At 58.5% G+C, this 19,307-nt stretch overlaps 1 protein-coding gene across 1 annotated transcript in view; it reads left to right on the forward strand.

The window, feature by feature from the left end:
- Positions 1-1,664: 1,664 nt before the first annotated feature.
- Positions 1,665-19,307, forward strand: part of LMOD1 (leiomodin 1) — a 29,720-nt gene continuing 12,077 nt past the window's right edge. Inside the window, exon 1 of the mRNA XM_033844570.2 lies at positions 1,665-2,122. Within this exon, the coding sequence (XP_033700461.1) occupies positions 1,862-2,122 (261 nt within the window). The 5' untranslated portion in view covers positions 1,665-1,861. The remainder of the gene's footprint in view (positions 2,123-19,307) is intronic.

Consider the following 19,307-nt stretch of genomic DNA (forward strand, 5'->3'; position numbering starts at 1 on the left):
CTGCCCGTCAGGCGTGTCAACCGCGTGGCTCACGTGTAACGCTCACAACCATTCTCCGCGCCTGGCACCAGCGCTGTCCTTGTTTTATAGGTGATGAAGCTGGCTCTCAGAGAAGGAGGTGGCTGGGTCAGAACCCCACGTGGGCTGAGCAGGGAGCCCAGGACCCAAGCAGGTCGGCCGCCCGGGGAGCCCGCGCTTGAGCCGTGAAACCAGCCTCCCTGTCGTGCTCCCCGCGGCCCCTGCACTGCTCTTTTGAGGCATTTTGTAAACTCTTCTTTTTCTTTTCATAAACTGTTCGAAGTTACTTGTTTATTAACTGTCTTCACTGGGAGACTGTAAGCTCCAGGAAGGCGGGGACCACATGGATTTTCTATCCTTTAGCTTCATCCCTTGCTCTTGGACCGGTGCCTGCCACATGGTCCGCACTCATCAGTACATGCTCACGACTCGCCCACGGACGCCCCGCCTCTGAAAAGAAACAACCCCAGGAGCCCCCAAGCCCCTCCTCCCACTTCCCCTCGGCCCGCCTGCTCGCCTCTGCCCTCCAGTCCCACCAGCCAGCCCCAGCTCCTCCTGAAGCGGGACCAGCCGGCGGTCAACGCCAGGGCCAAGTTTTTCTCCCAGACCATCCCTGGCGTCAGCAGGGATGCCGATGGGTGACTGCCTCTCTCTGGCTTAGGGTGGACCGACGCCAGGAAAGATCGGAGGCGCTACGCAGTGGGTTACAGCAGGGCTTCTAGAGGGACTTTGTGGCAGGAGATTGAATGTCCCTGCGCCTTGTGCAGGGCAGCAGGAGGGATGAGCAGTGAAAGCCCTTTCACGAAACCTGCCAGACCCATTGCAATAGGGTCTCTCCCAACAGCCCAGTTATATTTCCCCGGATTTACACATGGTAGGGTCCTGCTGCCCCTCCTGCTGCCCCCACGGGAGGTGCCCCTGCAGAGGAAGGAGCCGACGGGACGGAGGGAGGTGGGAAGCCTCTTCCCAAGAGCTCGTGGAGGCTGACAGCCCTGTCAGAGTTCCCTGACCTACTGCACCTCACATTTTCTTGCCCAAACAGCCTGCCAGTTTTCAGTCTAGGAACACAGTGAGGATTTATTTATCTCTCTCTCTCTCTCACTTTCTCTCAAGAAGTGGCCACGGCAGGCGGGGGCCTCTGATGCTGGGCCCTCCTCGGCAGGAGAGAACGGCCGGGTGGCTCGGGGCTCCTGGAATCGAGCTCCTTCCTGGGGCTGTAGACACTGGGGAGTCCCCAGCACACTACCAAATACAGTAGAAAGGAGTCAGTGGAGCACGTGCTGACCACAGCGCCGTCCACCCCGGGTGGAGGCGTCACGTGTGCACTTGAACAGGGCAGGCCTGGGGCTGGCCGCTCGTGAAGCCCGCGTCCTGTCTGCTTGCATTTCTGGCTCTCCGTGGCTCTCGCCTGCTTCTGCCAGCCTCTGCATTTTTGTATTATATCTTTTTCTCATTGCGTGGCCCCCTTGTCTTTAAAAGGCTAAATGCTCTGTGCTAAATTTGGTCACACAGCGCTCCAAGATTCCCTGGAATGTCCTCAAGTTTCAAACAGCTCTGACAGCGAGGCAGGCCCGCCCCCGCCCGGGGATTGGCCTTTCCTTTCAGGGCCGGGCCGTCATGGGGCCTTATTGGCTGCTGGCTGGACCAGCCCGGGTCCACTAGCCCTGGGACTGGGGAGGCTGCTGCCCCCCGTTCACACTTGGGCACCTGCAGCAGGCAGGGCAGGGGAGCCGAGGTCCTCGACCAGCTGGGGGTCTGCTCTGTCCAGATCGGCTCGCACCCCGTCCCGGCCCACCAGGACCTCCCCGCAGCCCTCACGAGAGCAGCAGCCCACTTTGCCAAGATGTCCAAGGTAGCCAAGTATCGCCGGCAGGTGAGCGAGGACCCCGACATCGACAGCCTGCTGTCCACCCTGTCTCCTGAGGAGATGGCGGAGCTGGAGAAGGAGCTGGACGTGGTGGACCCAGACGGGAGCGTCCCCGTGGGGCTGCGCCAGAGGAACCAGACGGAGAAGTCGTCCACGGGCGTGTACAACCGGGAAGCCATGCTCAACTTCTGCGAGAAGGAGACCAAGAAGCTTATCCAGAGGGAGATGTCCATAGATGTGAGTGGGGCGGGGGGCGGGGGAGGGGGAAGGGAGAAGAGGGGGAGGGGAGGGAGGGGGAGGGGGGAGACCCCGACGCGCGATGAGGATGCTCTTTCCTTAGAAGAAGAGTTCTCGCTGGCAAAGGATTCAATGTTTCAGAACCGATTGTCATCCCCTGAACTGGCCGTGTGAGCCCCTTACCCCTATTTGCCGTCTCATGAAGCAGAGGTCGGATGTGTCGGGGGGACCTGCACCCACGTATCACGCGGGGCTGCTAGCAACTTGGGAGCTGGAGGGGACGCCCTTGGGGTGGTCACTGTCGGGTTGACTCCACCCGGACGCCCACACCTGGCTTTTTTCCTTCCCATTCATCCCACCCTCCTGGCAGGAAGGGAGACTGGGCTTGCAGTCCAGTCCTTGTGGAGAACAGCTCGCTTTCAGGGCCTCTGGGCATCTCGTGGCATGTGGACCGTGTGAGGCAGCTGGTCAGATGGGCTTCCCAGGGCAGTGGAGACAGACCAAGGTCTGCACCTTCACCCACAGCTCCCGTCCGTCTCATTCCCGGGGGAGGTGGGGTCTGCACCTTCACCCACAGCTCCCGTCCGTCTCATTCCCGGGGGAGGTGGGGTCTCCACTTTCTGGAGGAGCCTCTTGAGGGAGCAGGCCCCCTTTTGGGGGTAAGGCCCCTTGGCTGGGGGATGAAGCTCTTTCCCAGCCACCAGGTGTTTTGCCACCAGGAGGGGACAGAGGAGGGGCAGGGGTGACCGCTGGGGAAGCGTCTGCGCACATCTAGGATGGGCTTAAGCAAAGCGGCTTTCTGGGTTTTCCCGGGTTTCTGCCGTGCGCTCATATGTGGGTTTTCTTGGGGCAAAGGAGCCTGGCCTCGGCCGGAGGACGACTCCGCAGACACCCTTCCTCCAGGTCAGGAGTGTCTGCTGGGGAGACTGCTCTGCTGTGTGCCGCCTCCCCACCCCCCCGCCTGGACCTCGCCAGCCACCTCCCTGTGCGCCATCACCTGAAACTCCTGCGAGGCGTCCGGCGGGGACACTAACCGCAGCGCCCGCCGGTGGGCACGCGTGGCCCCTCGAGGTTGGGAAGCAACAGCAGAGGGGCAGAGGCTGGGGCAAGTGGGGGGCTGGCGCCCGGCCTGCCCCTGCCACCCCGGCCTGCGTTTAAAGCTTTGCCAAAACCCTGGTAGGGTAGGGGTCGTTTCGTAACACACAGAACTATCAAATCACTCTGCTGTGCACCGGGAACTAACATAGCGGTAGCATTTTTGGTCAGTTACCGTTTATTATCCTGTGGGCAAGGTCCAGGTGCAGCTCCGACGCGCTGGGTAGATACTACCGCCTCGGTGGGAAATGAGAGGATGCGGGGACTTGCTGCTGGGACGCACGGAAGGAAGCAAGGCGCTCCCGGGGGGGTGGCACCTCTGTCAACGCCCCACTGGACCCCTGGCACCCAGTCCCCAGGCTCTGAGCCCACAGCTGCGAAGGTCCCCGGAGGTGAAACACAAGCAGGAAACACTCCTGATCCCAAAGCAAGGCGTTCAGGCCGCAGAGCATGTGAGGGGCTCACCCTCACAGGCCTCGCTCCCGGCCGGCCGGTTAACACCAGGTGGACACTTGTCTCGCAGGCAGAGTCCGAGTCAGGGGACACATGACGCCTGTGGGGAAGGCACCCCTAGGCCTTTTCCCTTGGAGGGAGGCTGTCGGTCCTCCACACCCCACACCGCTTCCTCCCCCAGGCCGGGGGCCCATGCAGCTCGGTGGCTCCCGGGCCGTGGGCAGAGTCACCTGTGTCACCTGGGGAGGGGGCACAAACCCGGGGACGCAGCTTCGTCAGCACCCTTAGCAGAACTCGAGCCTGGTACAAGCTCTGCTTTGGAACACGTGGTCTGAGGACCAGAGTCCCGCACTGTGACCTGCCTTGGTTGCCTCATCCCCACAGAGAGGCTGGAACATCCACCTCATCGACTCCATCGACTCCATCGGGCTGGTTCGAAGGCAAAACTGCAGCTCCAGCGTGTCGGCTGTCTGGGTCAAGAAGCCCAGGAGCCAAGGGGCTGGGAGGGCGGTGCCGGAGCTGCCTCTAAGCAGAGAGTAAGGAGCCGGCGTCGCCTGACTTGATGACGGTGTTGTGGGCGCACTTTTGTCTTTTTTTGTATTTATTTAATTAATTAATTTATTTTGGCTGCGTTGGGTCTTCGTTGCTGCGCGCGGGCTTTCTCTAGTTGCGGCGAGTGGGGGCTACTGTTCGTTGCGATCCTTGGGCTTCTCATTGTTGTGGCTTCTCTTGTTGCGGAGCACAGGCTCTAGGCGTGCGGGCTTCAGTAGTTGCGGCACGTGGGCTCAGTAGTTGTGGCTCGAGGGCTCTAGAGCGCAGGCTCAGTTGTTGTGGCCCACGGGCTTAGTTGCTGCACAGCATGTGGGCTCTTCCCGGACCAGGGCTTGAACCCGTGTCCCCTGTATTGGCAAGCAGATTCTTAACCACTGCGCCACCAGGGAAGCTCGTGGGCATACTTGTTAAAGGATCCTTATCTTTTAGATGCGGACACTAAAACACTTATGGGAAAAACCCTGCTAGGATTAGGGAATTTGCTTTAAAGTACTGCGGCCGGGGGGAGTGGGCAGGGTATAGATGACATGAGACTGTCCGCTGGTAGACAGTTGCTGATGTGTTGAAGCTGGTGGTGAGTCCGCACTGTGCTATTATGCTCATCTCTCTACTTCTGTGTATATGTTTCAGATCTTCCATAGTAAAATGCTGTTTGTTTTTGTATTTAATACGTAGAGACAAGAGTGGAAGGCGGGCCCAGTGTGGGTGCTACACTCTGGCTCTTCCTGGGGCGGGGTCCCCAAGGTTCATATGCAGACTGGGTGGGTCTCGCTGTGGAAGGGACCTCGCTTTGCTTCTTCCCCACCCCCTGCTTCCTCCAGGTCAGCTCCTATCTGTCCTTGGGTCTCAGGTACCACTTCCTCCGGGGAGTCTTCCCTGCCTTTCCCTGCCCCTGGCAGTGTCAGGCACCTTGCCTGGTCTGAGGCCTCCAACACCACTTGTGCCAGCCCCACCCCGGCCCATCCTGTCCTCCCGTCACATTGTTGCCGAGTCTGCTTTCTTGTGCAGCTGGTGTGGTTCTGGGGATCACGTGCTAGCTCGGCCTGGTGAGCAGGGGGTCAGGGTGGGCTTGACAGAGCTGATCCCTGGCTCCCCTCCCTCCCTGTAAAGAGGCAGAGCCCTCGGCCAGTGTGTGTCATCCCGGTCCTCCCGCCCAGGTGGAAGACGGCCCTGGCAGGTGTGTGGCCAAGGGTTCAGTGAAACCGTCGTCGTGGCTCAGGTTTCAGGAACCGGATCCCAGCGGGTCAGCCGTGTGTTCTCTTTCCTTCCCAAGTGGGAAAGAAGGCCTCCCGCCTGCCTCTCCGTCCTCCTCCCTGGCCTGCCGGGGGCTGGGATTAGCACCTGCGCCCAGGCAGGAGCAAGGGCAGCTCAGCCAGGGTGGAGGACGCCCTTCTGGGTTCTCCCTCGGGGAAAACTCGAGAACCTCCATGAGCCAGTAGCTGCTGGGCCCAAAAAGCCTCTGAGCTCCCTGTGGCCCCTGCCCCCGCAGCCTCAGCTCCCAGCCCAGCATCTGTGGTCTCCCCGCAGCGACGGGAAAGCGGAAGAGCCCAGCAGCAGCAGGTCCCATTGCCCTTTGCCGTGTGCACTGGGCGGCATGGCTCCTTGCTTAAGGAGATTAACCGCAATGGGTACACAACCAGAATAGCCCCGGAGGCCGGGCGGAGGGGCAGGAGACGTGATGGGGAGGCACCAGCGGGCACCGGCGATGGCCCGGCCAGCTCAGAATCCCACCCTGGATCTGAAAGCTGCCTCTGTCCAACCGGAGTGTGAAAAAGCACACTTTTTTTTTTTTTTTTTTTGTGGTACGCGGGCCTGTCACTGTTGTGGCCTCTCCCGTTGCGGAGCACAGGCTCCAGACGCGCAGGCCCAGCGGCCATGGCTCACGGGCCCAGCCGCTCCGCGGCATGTGGGATCTTCCCGGACCGGGGCACGAGCCCGTGTCCCCTGCATCGGCAGGCGGACTCTCAACCACTGCGCCACCAGGGAAGCCCAAGCGCACTTCTTAAACTAGGTGGTGGGATCCACGTGTGTTTGTCTTAGTTGCTGCTCTTAATCACGTATTATATAGGTTCTTCTGTATGCATAGAATGTTCAGTTTGATGAATTTTCAGCAAGTGAAGCTCCTGCTGCCACCCTTGGGCTGCCCCTGGGCGCTTGCCTTCTCCTCAGCGAGGCAGCAGGGTGGATGGATGGGCCGGGCGGACAGGGAGGCAGGACCATGGAGACCCGAACACGCAGAAAGTGCAGCAGTGCTGGGGGATGCAGGTGGGCGGGGCTGGGATGAGCATCCCACTGACCAAGGGGAGGTTGCTACCAGATCGGGTAGGCTGGGGGCTCGGGGTCCCCAGGCTGAGGCAGGAAGGGGCCAGGGTGGGGCCAGAGCCCGCACCCACCATCTGCTCCCATCAGCCTCTCCCTCCACCCAAGAGACGAGCATCTGTGTCAGACATCTGGGGTGGGGGGGTAGTTGATATTCGATGCCTGCCAAGTCGGATAAACAGGAATAGCCTTTCCAGACCAGCCTGAGCTTGTTTACCAGGCCTCTCCTGGCATAACGGGAGAAGGAAGACGGGTCTGTCCCCCCACAGTTTGCTGGCCCAGGACACAGGGGTGGGGGGAGCCCCCGGTGTCTGGAGCCCGAGGTGTCCAGGTGTGACCCAGCTCCTGTCCCTTACGAGCTCGAGAACTCAGTGAGTCCCCTCAGGAAGGAAGCACACTCACGGTGCTGAGGACCATCTGGGCCAAAGGCCTCATTAACGTGGCTTCCTGAGTCGACCACGCTACCTGTCAGGTGACCTTGGAGGGTTACTGTGAGGTTGAATTGGACCAGGTGCTGAAAGTGGCACAGGGACCTTGCCCTCCTCTCCCTGAATCCTGCAGACTTCATGCCTGGGTATTCGCCAAATCTTCTTAATCTCTCATGAGGTTAAAAACTACTGCCGGTGGGAGTGAGGACTGGATGGACGCGCGGAGAGTGGCCGGGAGCTCAGTAAAGAGGGAGGCAGGGGGAGTTTAATTACTTCCTGCCCCACCCCCATCCCGTGGCCTGGTTTCTTCTAGCCTCTGCCTAATTATTTTACCCCCAGGCTCAAGGGCTGAGGCTCGGGGCTGGACGCTGCTGGGGGAAGGGAGATGGGGGAGGTTTCGGGCCTGTGAACCCTCCTGGTCTCTGGGGTCCCCGGCAGAGAAGACCAGCTGGTCGTCCGGAGGCCGTTTACAAACAGCTAGGAATAGAACGGCCTCCTGCCCCGCGCCCTCTCCCTCCCACCCGCCTCTTGCCTCCCCCAGGAGGGTCCACAGCCCCTTCAGGCTGTCGCATCAGTGCCAGCGGGACCCCGTCCTGACCTGAAAAGTAGAACATCCCTGGCGCAGAAGGTAGCGAGTCTGGAGGTCAGAACAGGGTCTCCAGAGGCAGCTGGACCTGGATTCAGACCCCGTCCCTTTGCCTTTCGGAGCCCGAGATGCCCATCCACAAGATGGAAGCAAAGCCCACCATAGGGCAGTTGTGAGGTTTAGGCAAGCGCACGGAAGGCCTGTGGCGGGGAGATTTCCCTGACCCTGAAGGTCCGGCAGTTAAGACTCCGAGCTTCCACTGCTCGGGGCACAGGTTCAATCCTTGGTCAGGGAACTAGGATCCTGCATGCCCTGCCCTGCGGCGAGGCCAAAAGAGAGAAGGCACTTGGCAGGCTGGGGGCTGGGGGCCTGGAGGTGGGGCCTTGAGCCCTGTCCCGCCTTCACTCTTTTTAGGCAGGGTTCACGGATCATGTTTGTGTTTCTAAGTAGGGAGGCGGATTCCACTAAATCATTGATTCTCCAGCTATTTTGTCAGTTCCCAACAGGCAATTTCTAAACGCTAGGAGACAGTAGTAAGACAGAGAGGCCCTTGGCCCTGAGCTCACATTCTAGTGGGTGAGACAGATAATACTCGTAGAGACCATATACACACATCACAGGTAACATCTGTTTGTTACAAAGAAGAATAACCTAGTTTCAGGAAAGAGTATATAACCAATAGTCTTGGTGGGGGGAGATTCCTACCAGGGGTCAGGGAAGACACTGCCCAGAGGCGACGTGGGAGCAGGTCTGGGATGGACTGAGGGATCGGCCACGGGACGCTCTAGAAGGAACAGCAAACACAAGGCCTGTGGTGCTAGCAGGTGTAGCCTGTCAGAGGGCGAGCCAGGCCCTGTAACTGGAGCAGTCGAGCGGGGATGAGGCCAGGAATAGGCTGGGTTCAGGTGAAGCAGGGTGGGTTCAGGTGAGGCGGGGCGGGTTCAGCTGATACGGAGCGGGGGTTCAGGTGATACGGGGGCGGGTTCAGGTGATACGGGGCGGGGTTCAGGTGATATGGGGCGGGTTCAGGTGATGCGGGGCGGGTTCAGGTGATATGGGGAGGGTTCAGGTGATGTGGGGCGGGGTTCAGGTGATGCAGGGCGGGTTCAGGTGATACGGGGCGGGTTCAAGTTATACGGGGCGGGGTTCAGGTGATGTGGGGCGGGGTTCAGGTGATACGGGGCGGGTTCAGGTGATGCGGGGTGGTTTTCAGGTTATACGGGGCGGGGTTCAGGTGATGCGGGGCGGGTTCAGTTTATATGGGGCGGGGTTCAGGTGATGCGAGGCGGGTTCAGGTGATATGGGGTGGTTTTCAGGTGATGCAGGGCAGGTTCAGGTGATGCAGGGTGGGTTCAGGTTATACGGGGCGGGTTCAGGTGAGGCGGGGCAGGTTCAGGTGAGGCGGGGCCTTACAGGGCAGCAGTGGGAGCTTGGAGTTTTATTCCAAGCAGGGTGGGATGGCATTGGAGGGTTTTGAGCAGGGGAGAGATGTGGTCTGACCTCCGTTTTCAAAAGGAAATGTACACACTGCTATATTTAAAATAAAATGCCTTTCCATGAAAAATAAAATAGAATGCGCGGACCCATTGCTCTGCCAGCGGTGGGACGCACAGAGGCAGGAGGGCAGGATCGAGAAGTGGTCAGATTCGGGAGATACTTCACAGCAGCACAGCCAGGCCTGGCTGACGTTTTGGGGGAAAGAGAGGAGTGAGGTGACCCGTCCTGCCTGAGCTGCGGGTATATCTGGCGCCGCTCGCTGACGTGAGCCGGGGATTTGAGCAGATGCAGAATGCTCGTGGAGCTTAGCAGCCCCACGGGGAGCGCTGGGTCGCAGGTGCGAGTCTGGAGCTCAGCGACGAGAGCCGTTTGGGAGCCCGAAGTGTGGAGGTGATGCTGAAAACCCTGGAAGAGGCACTTGGGGAGCGAGTGTGGGTGAAGAGCCAGGGCCGAGGACCAGTCTCCGTCCCTCCCACGCTTCAGGCGCTGGAGAAGGGGGAAGAGCCCTGAAGGAGGCTGGGGAGGAGGGCGGAGGCTCGGATCCGTTTCTTAGAAGTAGGTGAAAGGGGCTCATGGTGGGGGGGCCGCCACGTCTGTTCCTGCTGAGAGATTCTGGAAGGTTAAGACTCGAGGAGGATGGCGGGGCCGGCAGATGGAGCACACGGACACGGCTCTCTGTTTTTTCTGCATTTTGTTCTAGTGGGGAGCAGCCGGAGGTAAACACGGATCACGAGAGGAGTTTTAAAAGATGGGCTGTGACAGCGTGTTCGGTGCTGCTGGGGAGGGTCCGTAGAGAGGGAGACCTTGATGGCGGGACGCACTACGGTGGGGCCTCACCTCCCACACTGGGGGGGGGGCGCGGAGGGGGGCACGATGCGACAGGAAGGCGAGTCAGGGGAGGGGGAGGGGAGCTTGGCCTCTCACATGGGGCCAGGTACCCGGGCTGCTCTGGGAAGACACGCCCCGCCAAGCGGGGGTGGATTGAAGGGGAGAAGCTGGGAGGCTGGGGTCAGAGGTCAGAGGTTATGCCTCAGGTCCCGAGAGAAATGCTCAGTGCTTCCTGGTGAGGTAGGGACACACGAGACGCCCCAGACATGAAACCCGGCCTTGAACATCAGCTTCAACAGCTGCCAGAGCTGTTCCAAGACCCAGTAGACTGTCACTCCGGGGCACCGATCCTCTGTCCCCAAGGCCATCGTGCCCAGCGGGAGGTGGGGGGCTCCGGGCCTCTCGGCATGGCTGGCGGTGGGACGAGCCCTGGGCCGCAGGCCAAGCAGGGGCCCCGGGCTCCTTTCCCGGCCAGAGGGTTCAGCAGCCGCGCAGCCTCAGATGAGCTCCGAACGTTCTCCAGGTTTACCGTCTTTCATCTTATTCTTCAGTGTCTTACCTGTGCCTCATCGACAAGAGAGGATGCTTTCTCTAGCGCACGTCTTTATTGAAATATAAAACACATGCAGAAAAGTGTACAAAGCACAGATACAGACTTTCCCAAATTCCCACAAAGTGAACAAGAACCAGCGCGTTGACGGCATCGCCCCAGGCGTCCGTCCCCACGGGAGCCCCACCCTGGCGTCTAACCCCAGGCTTAGCTCGCCCGTTTGAAATCATGTATTTAGAGTCACACAGCGTGTGTCCTGTCCCGCGTCTTTATGTTTGTGAGATACATCCATGTCGTCCGTAGCTTTGTTTGTTGTTTACTCTCACCGCTACACGTAGTAACCCCTTGTATAAATATAATTTATTTATCGTTTCACTGTTTAGACATATGGGTTGTTTCCAGTTTGGGGGATATTACAACCCATGCTGTTAGGAACGCTTTTGTCCGTTTTTGGGTGCACTTACGATTTCATTTCTGTTGGGGATGTGCCTGTGAGCGGCATTGCTGCCACCCAGAAAACGCAGAATGGAGTTCCCATTTCTTTGCCTGTGAATAGAGGTGGTCCTATCTAATTTGGAGTGTCTGTGAGGGTGGGGCACACAAGTTTGCAGAATGTCTAACATAGCAATTTGCAAACAGTAGGCATTTAAGTAAGTGATAGCCACCGTGGTCATTTCTCCTGGGGCCCATCCTTGAGGGCAACCGCCTGCCTTCACGTCCTGGGACACATCCTGCCCTCCCACACGCCCACCAGTCACTCTGTTCAGACCTGGATGCCGCAGTGAGGCCCGGGTCGGGTCTCTCCACCCCCAGACTATAACTTTCCCAGAAACGGTGGCCCCTTCCATCCTTGGCCCCAGTGTGGACAGACTTCTCATCAGTGTTTGGAGGCTTTTCGACTTTGCTTATCTTCCCCTTTAGCTTCTATCTTACTCGGTCATTCTCAGCATTACCCTCGGTTCTCATGCTTCGGCCCCCACCTTCGTCACTGGGCTGGCAGGAGACTAACCCCCTGGCATATGTGCCCCGCCCCACAGCTGCTCCCCAGACCTGGAGAGAATGACGTGGTGGGTACGTCGTCGTTGCCGCGGCCAGGCCTCCGGCTGCCCAGAAAACCTCCGCACATCCCCCTCTTCTTCCAGAAGCCAGTCTTCCTCTAGGAACCCTCTTGTCCCAGCTCTCTTCTCACCCTCAGCGGATGACCTGGCGCCAGGTTTCACTGAGAACCTTGAAGGCTTCGGGTGGGAATACCTTCAAATTCCTCTTCTGCTACCTGAAAACGTGTAGGCGTCCATGTATGTAATCTTCCCCCTTCCCTCCCATCTCAGCACGGAAAAGACGGCCCTCCTCTGGACCAGGCACTGTTCGGATCCTGTTCTCTCCTGTGTCCTCTGCAACCTTTGCTCCCTTAAACACCGGTTTTCTCTCAGTCAGTCTCTCTCTGTCTCTGTCTCTCTCTGTCTCTCTGTGTCTCTGTCCCTCCCTCTGTTTCCCTCTGTCTCTGTCTCTCTGTCTCTGTCCCTCCCTCTGTGTCTCTCTCTCTCTGTCTCTGTCTGTCTCTGTCCCTCTCTCTGTGTCTGTCTGTCTGTGTCTGTGTCCTTTCCTCTGTGTCTCTCTGTCTCTGTCTCTGTCCCACCCTCTGTGTCTCTCTGTCTCTGTCCCTCCCTCTGTGTCTCTCTGTCTCTCTGTGTCTGTCTGTCTGTGTCTGTGTCCCTTCCTCTGTGTCTCTCTGTCTCTGTCCCTCCCGCTGTGTCTCTCTGTCTCTCTGTGTCTCTCTATGTCTGTCTGTCCGTGTCTGTCTCTGCCCGTCTCTCCTCAGCCTGCCTCCCTGCTCTCTCTCCGGCCCCCATCTCTCCTCCTTCACAACAAACCTGCAGGAAGCAGCCCCACAGTCACCATCTCACCGCAGCTCCCTGGCCCCTGCACCGACAGCCTTGGGGGCTGGCTTTTTAGTCCTCGTCCCGTGTGCCTCCTCTGCGCCCTCCGACGCCACCTCAGTCCCTGGCATCCTGACCAACGCGCTGGTTTCCTTCCCTCCGCAGCTGCTCCCTCCCCATCTTCCCCTGGTGTCCAGACACCGCTGTGGCCAGGGCTCTGGCCGCAGCCCCTGTGCCCGCCCACTCCCTCTGGCCTAGATCTCCATTCTGAGTCTAGAGCATTCACTTGCCTCTTGTGCTCCTCGAGTGTCTCAAGTTCAACTAGTCCAAAAATAAATGAACCATCGCCCCAGCCCGGGCCCGCCTCTCCTCCTCCTCTATAGTTTGGTGAGCAGGGGGGCCGCCTAGCCCCCTGCCCGTGTCCCGGCTTCTCTTGGCGACAGAACCCCGGTGCGCTGTCCTCCCCTCCGGTCCACCTCCCCAGTCGCTCAGATCGCGCGTCATGACCTCGCCGCCCACCCCCTCCTCTGCCCGTGGAATCCATCCTCCCCGAGCTGCCAGCGTCTTATCATTGAATGCAATCTCGACCCCAACACTGTCCTGCGTGAGACCCCCTTGCTCCGCACGGCTTCCACCACCAACCCACGCTCCTTGGCGGCCCAGGGCGCCCTGGGCAAGCCAGCACCTCCCTGACTCCCGGCTACTAATGCTCGTCCCCTTGACTTTCACCCTTTGCCACGTCTACGCCTGACGGTGGCCCACAAAGGGGCTTCCTCTCCTTCCTCTGTGCCTGTGCTGACCTGCCAGCCCGGATAATCCTCCTCCCTGGAGGCTCGGCTCCGGTGACAGCCGTGACACGGCTGTCCACACGCACACGTGGAACGCGGTGTTCCCGCATCGCCTGTGCCCGTGTTTCCCCGCACGTCTAGAGGGCGAGGCCTGACCCTCACCCAGCCCCGCTCCCCAGCAGTGAGTGCAGGGCCCGGCTCAGAACACATCTGAACGTTGAATGAACAGAGGATGAATAGTTTGCAAATGCCGTTCTCGTCCTGCTTGACTGGACCTGCAGAAGTTATTTATTCATCTGTGCTCTTCGGAGACTACTGGAAAATATGATTTTGTGTCCAGATCCCCAAATGGAGAGAGACTTGGCGGTGATTCTTTTTTTCCAGTTTCTGTAAACAGCCACTGAAATCGGTCCACAAGTTTGCACCCTACGGCCCCAGTGCTGGGAGAGGTCACTGCCGTATTTCCCCCTCAGTTTGTTCTGCACAGAACGAGACTCAAGGACTCATTTTTAACTTGTTCCATTTTTCTTCCTTCTCTGGATCCTCTCTTAAATGGCTCTCCAGGGACCTGAGATCACAGGCTGACATTTTTAGCCTGACCAGTCCAGTTCGCCTGTGTCTCGGGGGCCACTGATACACCCTAAAGAGCATATCAATGATTAGCTCCAGACCCAGCCAGCTGGGGCTGTCAGCGCCCACCATCTGGTTTCTCCCCTAAAATGTCTGGAGAAGTTTGCGGCTTTGCCTCTAGATCCAGAGAAGGTGACGTGGCTCCTGCAGAGAACTGGCTCCAGGCAGGTCTCCCCTTGGAGCGGGAGCAAAGCCCCGGTCACAGTGTCGCAGGCCCACCTGTGGGGCGGCTGGGGGTCTGAACGTGGGGGTGTGATAACTGGGAAGGTTGTGGATGGGCCAGTCCTGACCCAGGCAGATGCACACCGGCCCTCCTGAAGCCAGGATTGTGAGGCCGGAGCAGAGCCGGGAGCAGGTCCTTGTAGATAAACGGTCAGCTTTTCTCACCAGGGCTCTGCAGGGAACCAAGCCCTGCAGAAAACTGAGTGACTGTGTCCTCAGTTCTCCCAAAGATGCTAGGTAGCTGGTCCCATTCTAAATACAGAGGAGAAAGAAATTCAGTACATACAGTGGACGCCTTAGGGCAGCTCCTGGAACCTCCTTTGACAAGGGCTGACTTCAAGCCATTTTCCTCGTACCAAGTGTCCTCCGATGGGTCACCTCTCCTACTCCAACGGCAGAGTCTTCTGCGTGCCTATCCCTGTATATTATTTAGAAAGAATGTATTTCCAAATCACCAGGAAAGTGTCTACTGATGACCCAGATGCTGAAGACGCCAGTGTCCCAATGGTCAGGGTTCCTTCAGGTCGGGGGTCAGAGAGACTTTCTGTTTTGCTCTCCGTCCCCGTAATCCTTGCCTTAAAGGCAGGAGGAGACAGGGGTACACAGAGCACGGAGGTGCTGTTTCTTCAAACAACAATTTATAATTGTAATGTCATAAGGCTCATTATAGACAATATCAAAACAGGGGAAATAGAGAAAATAACCGATAATTCTTTGTCTTATTAACTAAAGGTGTCAGCCGTGGTCACATTTCCTGAGTGCAGGCGTGCGTACACACTTTTCCTTTTGTAGCTGAGACACCTTTATGCACAAACACACATATTCACATACATTCTGATTCCTGCTCGTTATTATTGTTTGCTTATCATATTACAGTAGTCATTTTCCCATGTCACTAAAAATTCTTCCTGAACATCGTTTTCAGAGGGTATTATGGCCCATCGTATGGCTGGGTTAAGCCATTTGCCTATATTTGGACACTTACATGGTTTCCAATAAATATACTTTCCAAGTCCCCAAGTGGATCCGCAGACGCAGGCTCCTTCCCCTGGCCTTTGGCGCCTGTCCCCAGAGAGATTAAGCCAAACCCCATGATAAACAGAGCCACTGACACACTTCCCAGCTGAGACTCTCGCCAGATGGGCGAGACCAACTAGGGAAGGGGAGAAAAGACTCCCCGATGGCTAATCCCGGGACAGGGACACGCGAGGCCACCCGTGCTCCTTCCTGAGGCTCAAATTCCTGATGTTGGTACGTCTGCCAAGCAGGGCAGCCCTCCGCCCCCCCAGGACCAGTCACCTGCGTGCACCGTGGCAGAACTGGCGTGCCCGGCCTTCCTCGGACTTGGGAGGAAAGAGTTGTTCCTACTGACAGAGAGAATCAAGTCTCCAGCCTGGGAAATTTCAGGTGTGGGCAGGATGTCAAGGAGGGGAGGGCACTGGTCCATCCTCCTGCTTCCGAGGCCCCGCCCCGTCTCAAGTGCAGGTCTCTGTCCTGAGCCGTCGGTCTTAACTAAAGCCAGGTCCTTGGGCATTTAACCGTCATCCCGGCCCAAACCGCCGTCACCCCACTTCCCACCCGCCTTCCCTCCACCCTCCTCGCCATGGTTTTAAAGCATCACCATCTCTCCTGTCAACCGAGCTGAAGTCCCGGGGGCTTTCCCCACTTAACCAAATCTTATGAACTGTCCCCCAGAAACGAGCATAGAATTCACCTCAAGGCGGGCGCTGTCAGCCTCGGTCTGGGGTCCCATCACGTCCTGCCAGAGCTGTCTCTCCAAATACAACCTGACCGTCCGTCACTTTCCTGCCTAAAAGTGTGTGTTTCCGTTGCCCATCATGTGAGGCCCATGCGTGAACTCTGGCGTCTGGAGTGATCTGGCCCCAGGGCAAGGTTCTGGTCTCAGCCCCTCCACCCCGTGCCCAACAAGTCCCGTGCTTTGCCCGTTTTGACCCTCACCCTGAGAGAGTCCTTGCGTGTCTCCTGTCCCAGTTGAGCCCTCTGAAGGAGGCCCCCTGGGATGACGCTTCAGTCCCATGTCCTCCTGGCCCGGCCTCCACTGCATAGACACAGGGTCCTGTACTGGGGGGGGGCGGCTTGGCCTCCCTGATGTAAGGGTTTGACATCCTCTTCGCTGCCTCCCCCCACTAGACTTTTTTCTTTTTAATATTTATTTATTTATTTGGTTGCACCGGGTCTTAGTTGCAGCAGGCGGGCTCCTTAGCTGCGGCCCGCCACCTCCTTAGTTGCAGCGCACGGGCACCTTAGTTGTGGCATGTGAACTCTTAGTTGCAGCATGTCGGATCTAGTTCCCTGACCGGGGATCGAACCTGGGCCCCCTGCACTGGGAGCGCGGAGTCTTACCCACTGCGCCACCAGGGAAGTCCCCCCGCCCCCGCAGCTAGATCTCGACTTCTCTCCCTGCAGTGGAAGGACTAGACCCACCTCCCAGCTGTCCTGGGGCTTAAAGGCTCAGCTCAGTGCTCAGGCTGGTCCCCGGCTCTGACCCTCCCCCACCAGTGTGTTTCAAACGGGAAGACCCAGCCTTTTCACTCTACTACAAGGGGGTCCCAGCTCCCTTGCAGCTCCCTGACCTCGACTGCGGGAAGGGAGCTGCCTCTGGGAGTTGTGACGACCCCGCAGCATGAAAGAGGGAACTTTCCAGAACAACCTGCAGGTGCCCAAGGCCTGGGGGATGGAGGCTCGGGTGTGGCATTTTCCTGGGGTACAATCTGCAGGAAGAGTCAGCAGCGGGGGAGGTGGCACTGGAGCCAGCAGTCCCTCATCCCCGTGGTCCCGTCCGTCCAGAGGCATCGGGAGACCCCTCACGGTGGCACAGGGGGCCTGGAACGTGGGGTGTCCCCGAGGCCAGCAGGGCTGTCGTCCGTTCTGCCCTGTCCTGCGGGCGTGGGGGTCTGGGAGGCACATCCACCAGACCTGTGGATTACCTGAGGCCCAGAGGGAGTGCGAACTTGGAAACAGCGGAACCAGGATCCACAAAGTTCTGGTCAGACTGGGATGACGGGCTCAGTGTGACAGGTGGAGGGGACCTTGTTCCGTGGGACCCTGGGGGTGGAGCCAGAGGACTTCCTGCCATAGAGTCAGCTTCAAAAAAAAAAAAAAAAAGGCTTGGCTTCCTCAGGAGGAACTGAGCTCTCAGTCCCTGGAACCTAAGTGGTAGGGACATCATAGGTAGGGTTGAAATATTTCATTCCATCCCAGCAAACATTTGTTACATGCAAAGCACTGGGCCAGGCCAGATGCCGGGGACAGAAATAAAGGGCCGGTCCTGCCCTTAAGCCGCTCACCATCTAGTCCCAGGACAGCGCAGAGAGGGCTACAGGGCAGCCACCCGGGAGGGGCTCCCGGCCCAGGGCCTGGGCTGCATGTTGATGGTCCATTCCGAGGAATTAACTATTATTAACCTTTTAGGTAAGAGAACAGTGTCGTAGCTCTCTTTCTCAAAAGTTGCCATCTTTTAGAGATACACACTGATTTGTTTGTGCATGAAGCGATATACCTGGGATTTGCCCTGAAATAATGTGAGGGTGAGAGAAACACAGGTGGGCAGACAGTGATGACTGAGCTGCCAGGAGGTCATTATGCTCTAGTTTTATGAACCGTTGAAGTTTCCCCAAATACAAAGTTAAAAAGAAGGAGGAGGGGACTTCCCTGGCGGTCCAGTGGTTAAGAATCCACCTTCCAATGCAGGGGACGCGGGTTCCATCCCTGGTCAGGGAACTGAGATCCCACGTGCCGCAACTACTGAGCCCGCGTGCCGCAACCAAAGAGGCCGTGTGCCGCAACAAAGATCCCGAGTGTCGCCACTGAGACCTGATGCAGCCAAGTAAATAAAAATAAATATTAAAAAAATTTTTTTAATTAAAAAAAAGAAGAATGAGGCAGAGGAGGAGAAGTTGGGGGGAGGAGGACAGTCAGGCAGGCGGGGGGGGGGACAGAACACTGGGCAGCATGAACAGCACCTCGAAGGCAGCCAGGCCGTGTGTCCTGCACGGTGACCGGAGTGCGGGCAGGAGGGGGCGGGGCACAGCCGCGGGCAGCGGCCACGTCACGAGGACCTGTGGGCCTGCTCAGGGGTCTGGGGCTCATCCCAAAAGCCCGGCCCCACTGACCAGGTGACATTTCTGAGAGATGGCCCCGGCTGCAGGTGCAGGTGGCTTGGAGAGGGCAGTGAGGCGGGCAGGGGACCAGCTTGGCCCCAGCACAGTGGTGCCGAGGGTGCTGAGGTGTCAGGAAGGCAGGTGAGGGAGCAGGGAGGTGGGGCTGCCATCCCAGGTCCGCTCCGGGGACATGGCGCCTGCTGCTGCCTCCTCCCTCCTCTTTCCCTATTCGGCCCCACACTGGCTCCAGATTCCTCAGGACCCAGAGCAGAACTGAAGTGTGAGGCCCCTCGTCCAGGAATTAAGCCTTTCAAGATGGTGACTCGAAGCCTGGAGCCGAGCTCGGGGCCTGGGGCAGAGCAGAATCCAGGCCTCCGTCCAGAACAGGCGGGAGGAGCTGTGGGAGAGCCAGGCCCCCTCTCACAGCTGGGCAAGAGGACGGCGTGTCCCTCCTGCCACCCCGGGACCTCAGTGGGACCCAGGGACGTTACAATTACCTTTCAAAATACTATGTAAAATTGAGTTGCCACAGAAAGGTGGAATATGAACCCTAGATAACTGGGACAAAGCAATGTCAAAATTGAAGGAAACGATCGCTTATAATAATTATAAGCACTACAATTGAGACAAGCTACTTAAAAATTATTAAACTGCTCAGCTCACTCCCTGGGTCCCACTGAGGTCCCAGGGGTGGCAGGAGGGACAGGAGGCAAACGCTCACATCTAAGCGGCCCTTTACAGCCTTCTCCAGACTCACTGGCTTGCGTCTGCCTGGGACGAATTGCAGGCGCTCAGGGCAGCCGAGCCCGGCGGACAGCAGAGGGCCAAAGCGACTTGTTTGTTTCTGCCGTGTGCTTTCCCAGTTTCTCCAAAAATGGGGTTTGCTACAAGCTTCCTACCCTGAGTCACCAGACCCAGCGGCCAGAGACAGGTCCCTGAGGCCCACAGAGACACTGCCGCTGAGCCTTCGGGGCAGAGGAGATCCACCAGACACCCTTCCTTCTGCCCTGGAGGTGTTTCCTTCCAGCCTCACACCGCCCGCGGGGGTCTGGCCAGGGCAGGCCCAGTGCAGCCGCGACCCACCCCTGACCTGGCGCCCCCTTCCCCGCAGGGAAATGCCGGTGACCGCAGACAGACCCCTCCCTTCTTTGGGTGGCTTTTGGAGCTCGTAGGAGGGGGCAAGGGCCCCAGAGTCTCCCCTGTCCCCGCCGGCAGGTGTCCTTCCCCTGGTCAGCACTT

This window comes from Tursiops truncatus, chromosome 1, assembly GCF_011762595.2.
Source record: "Tursiops truncatus isolate mTurTru1 chromosome 1, mTurTru1.mat.Y, whole genome shotgun sequence".
In the NCBI taxonomy this organism is placed as follows: Eukaryota; Metazoa; Chordata; class Mammalia; order Artiodactyla; family Delphinidae; genus Tursiops; species Tursiops truncatus.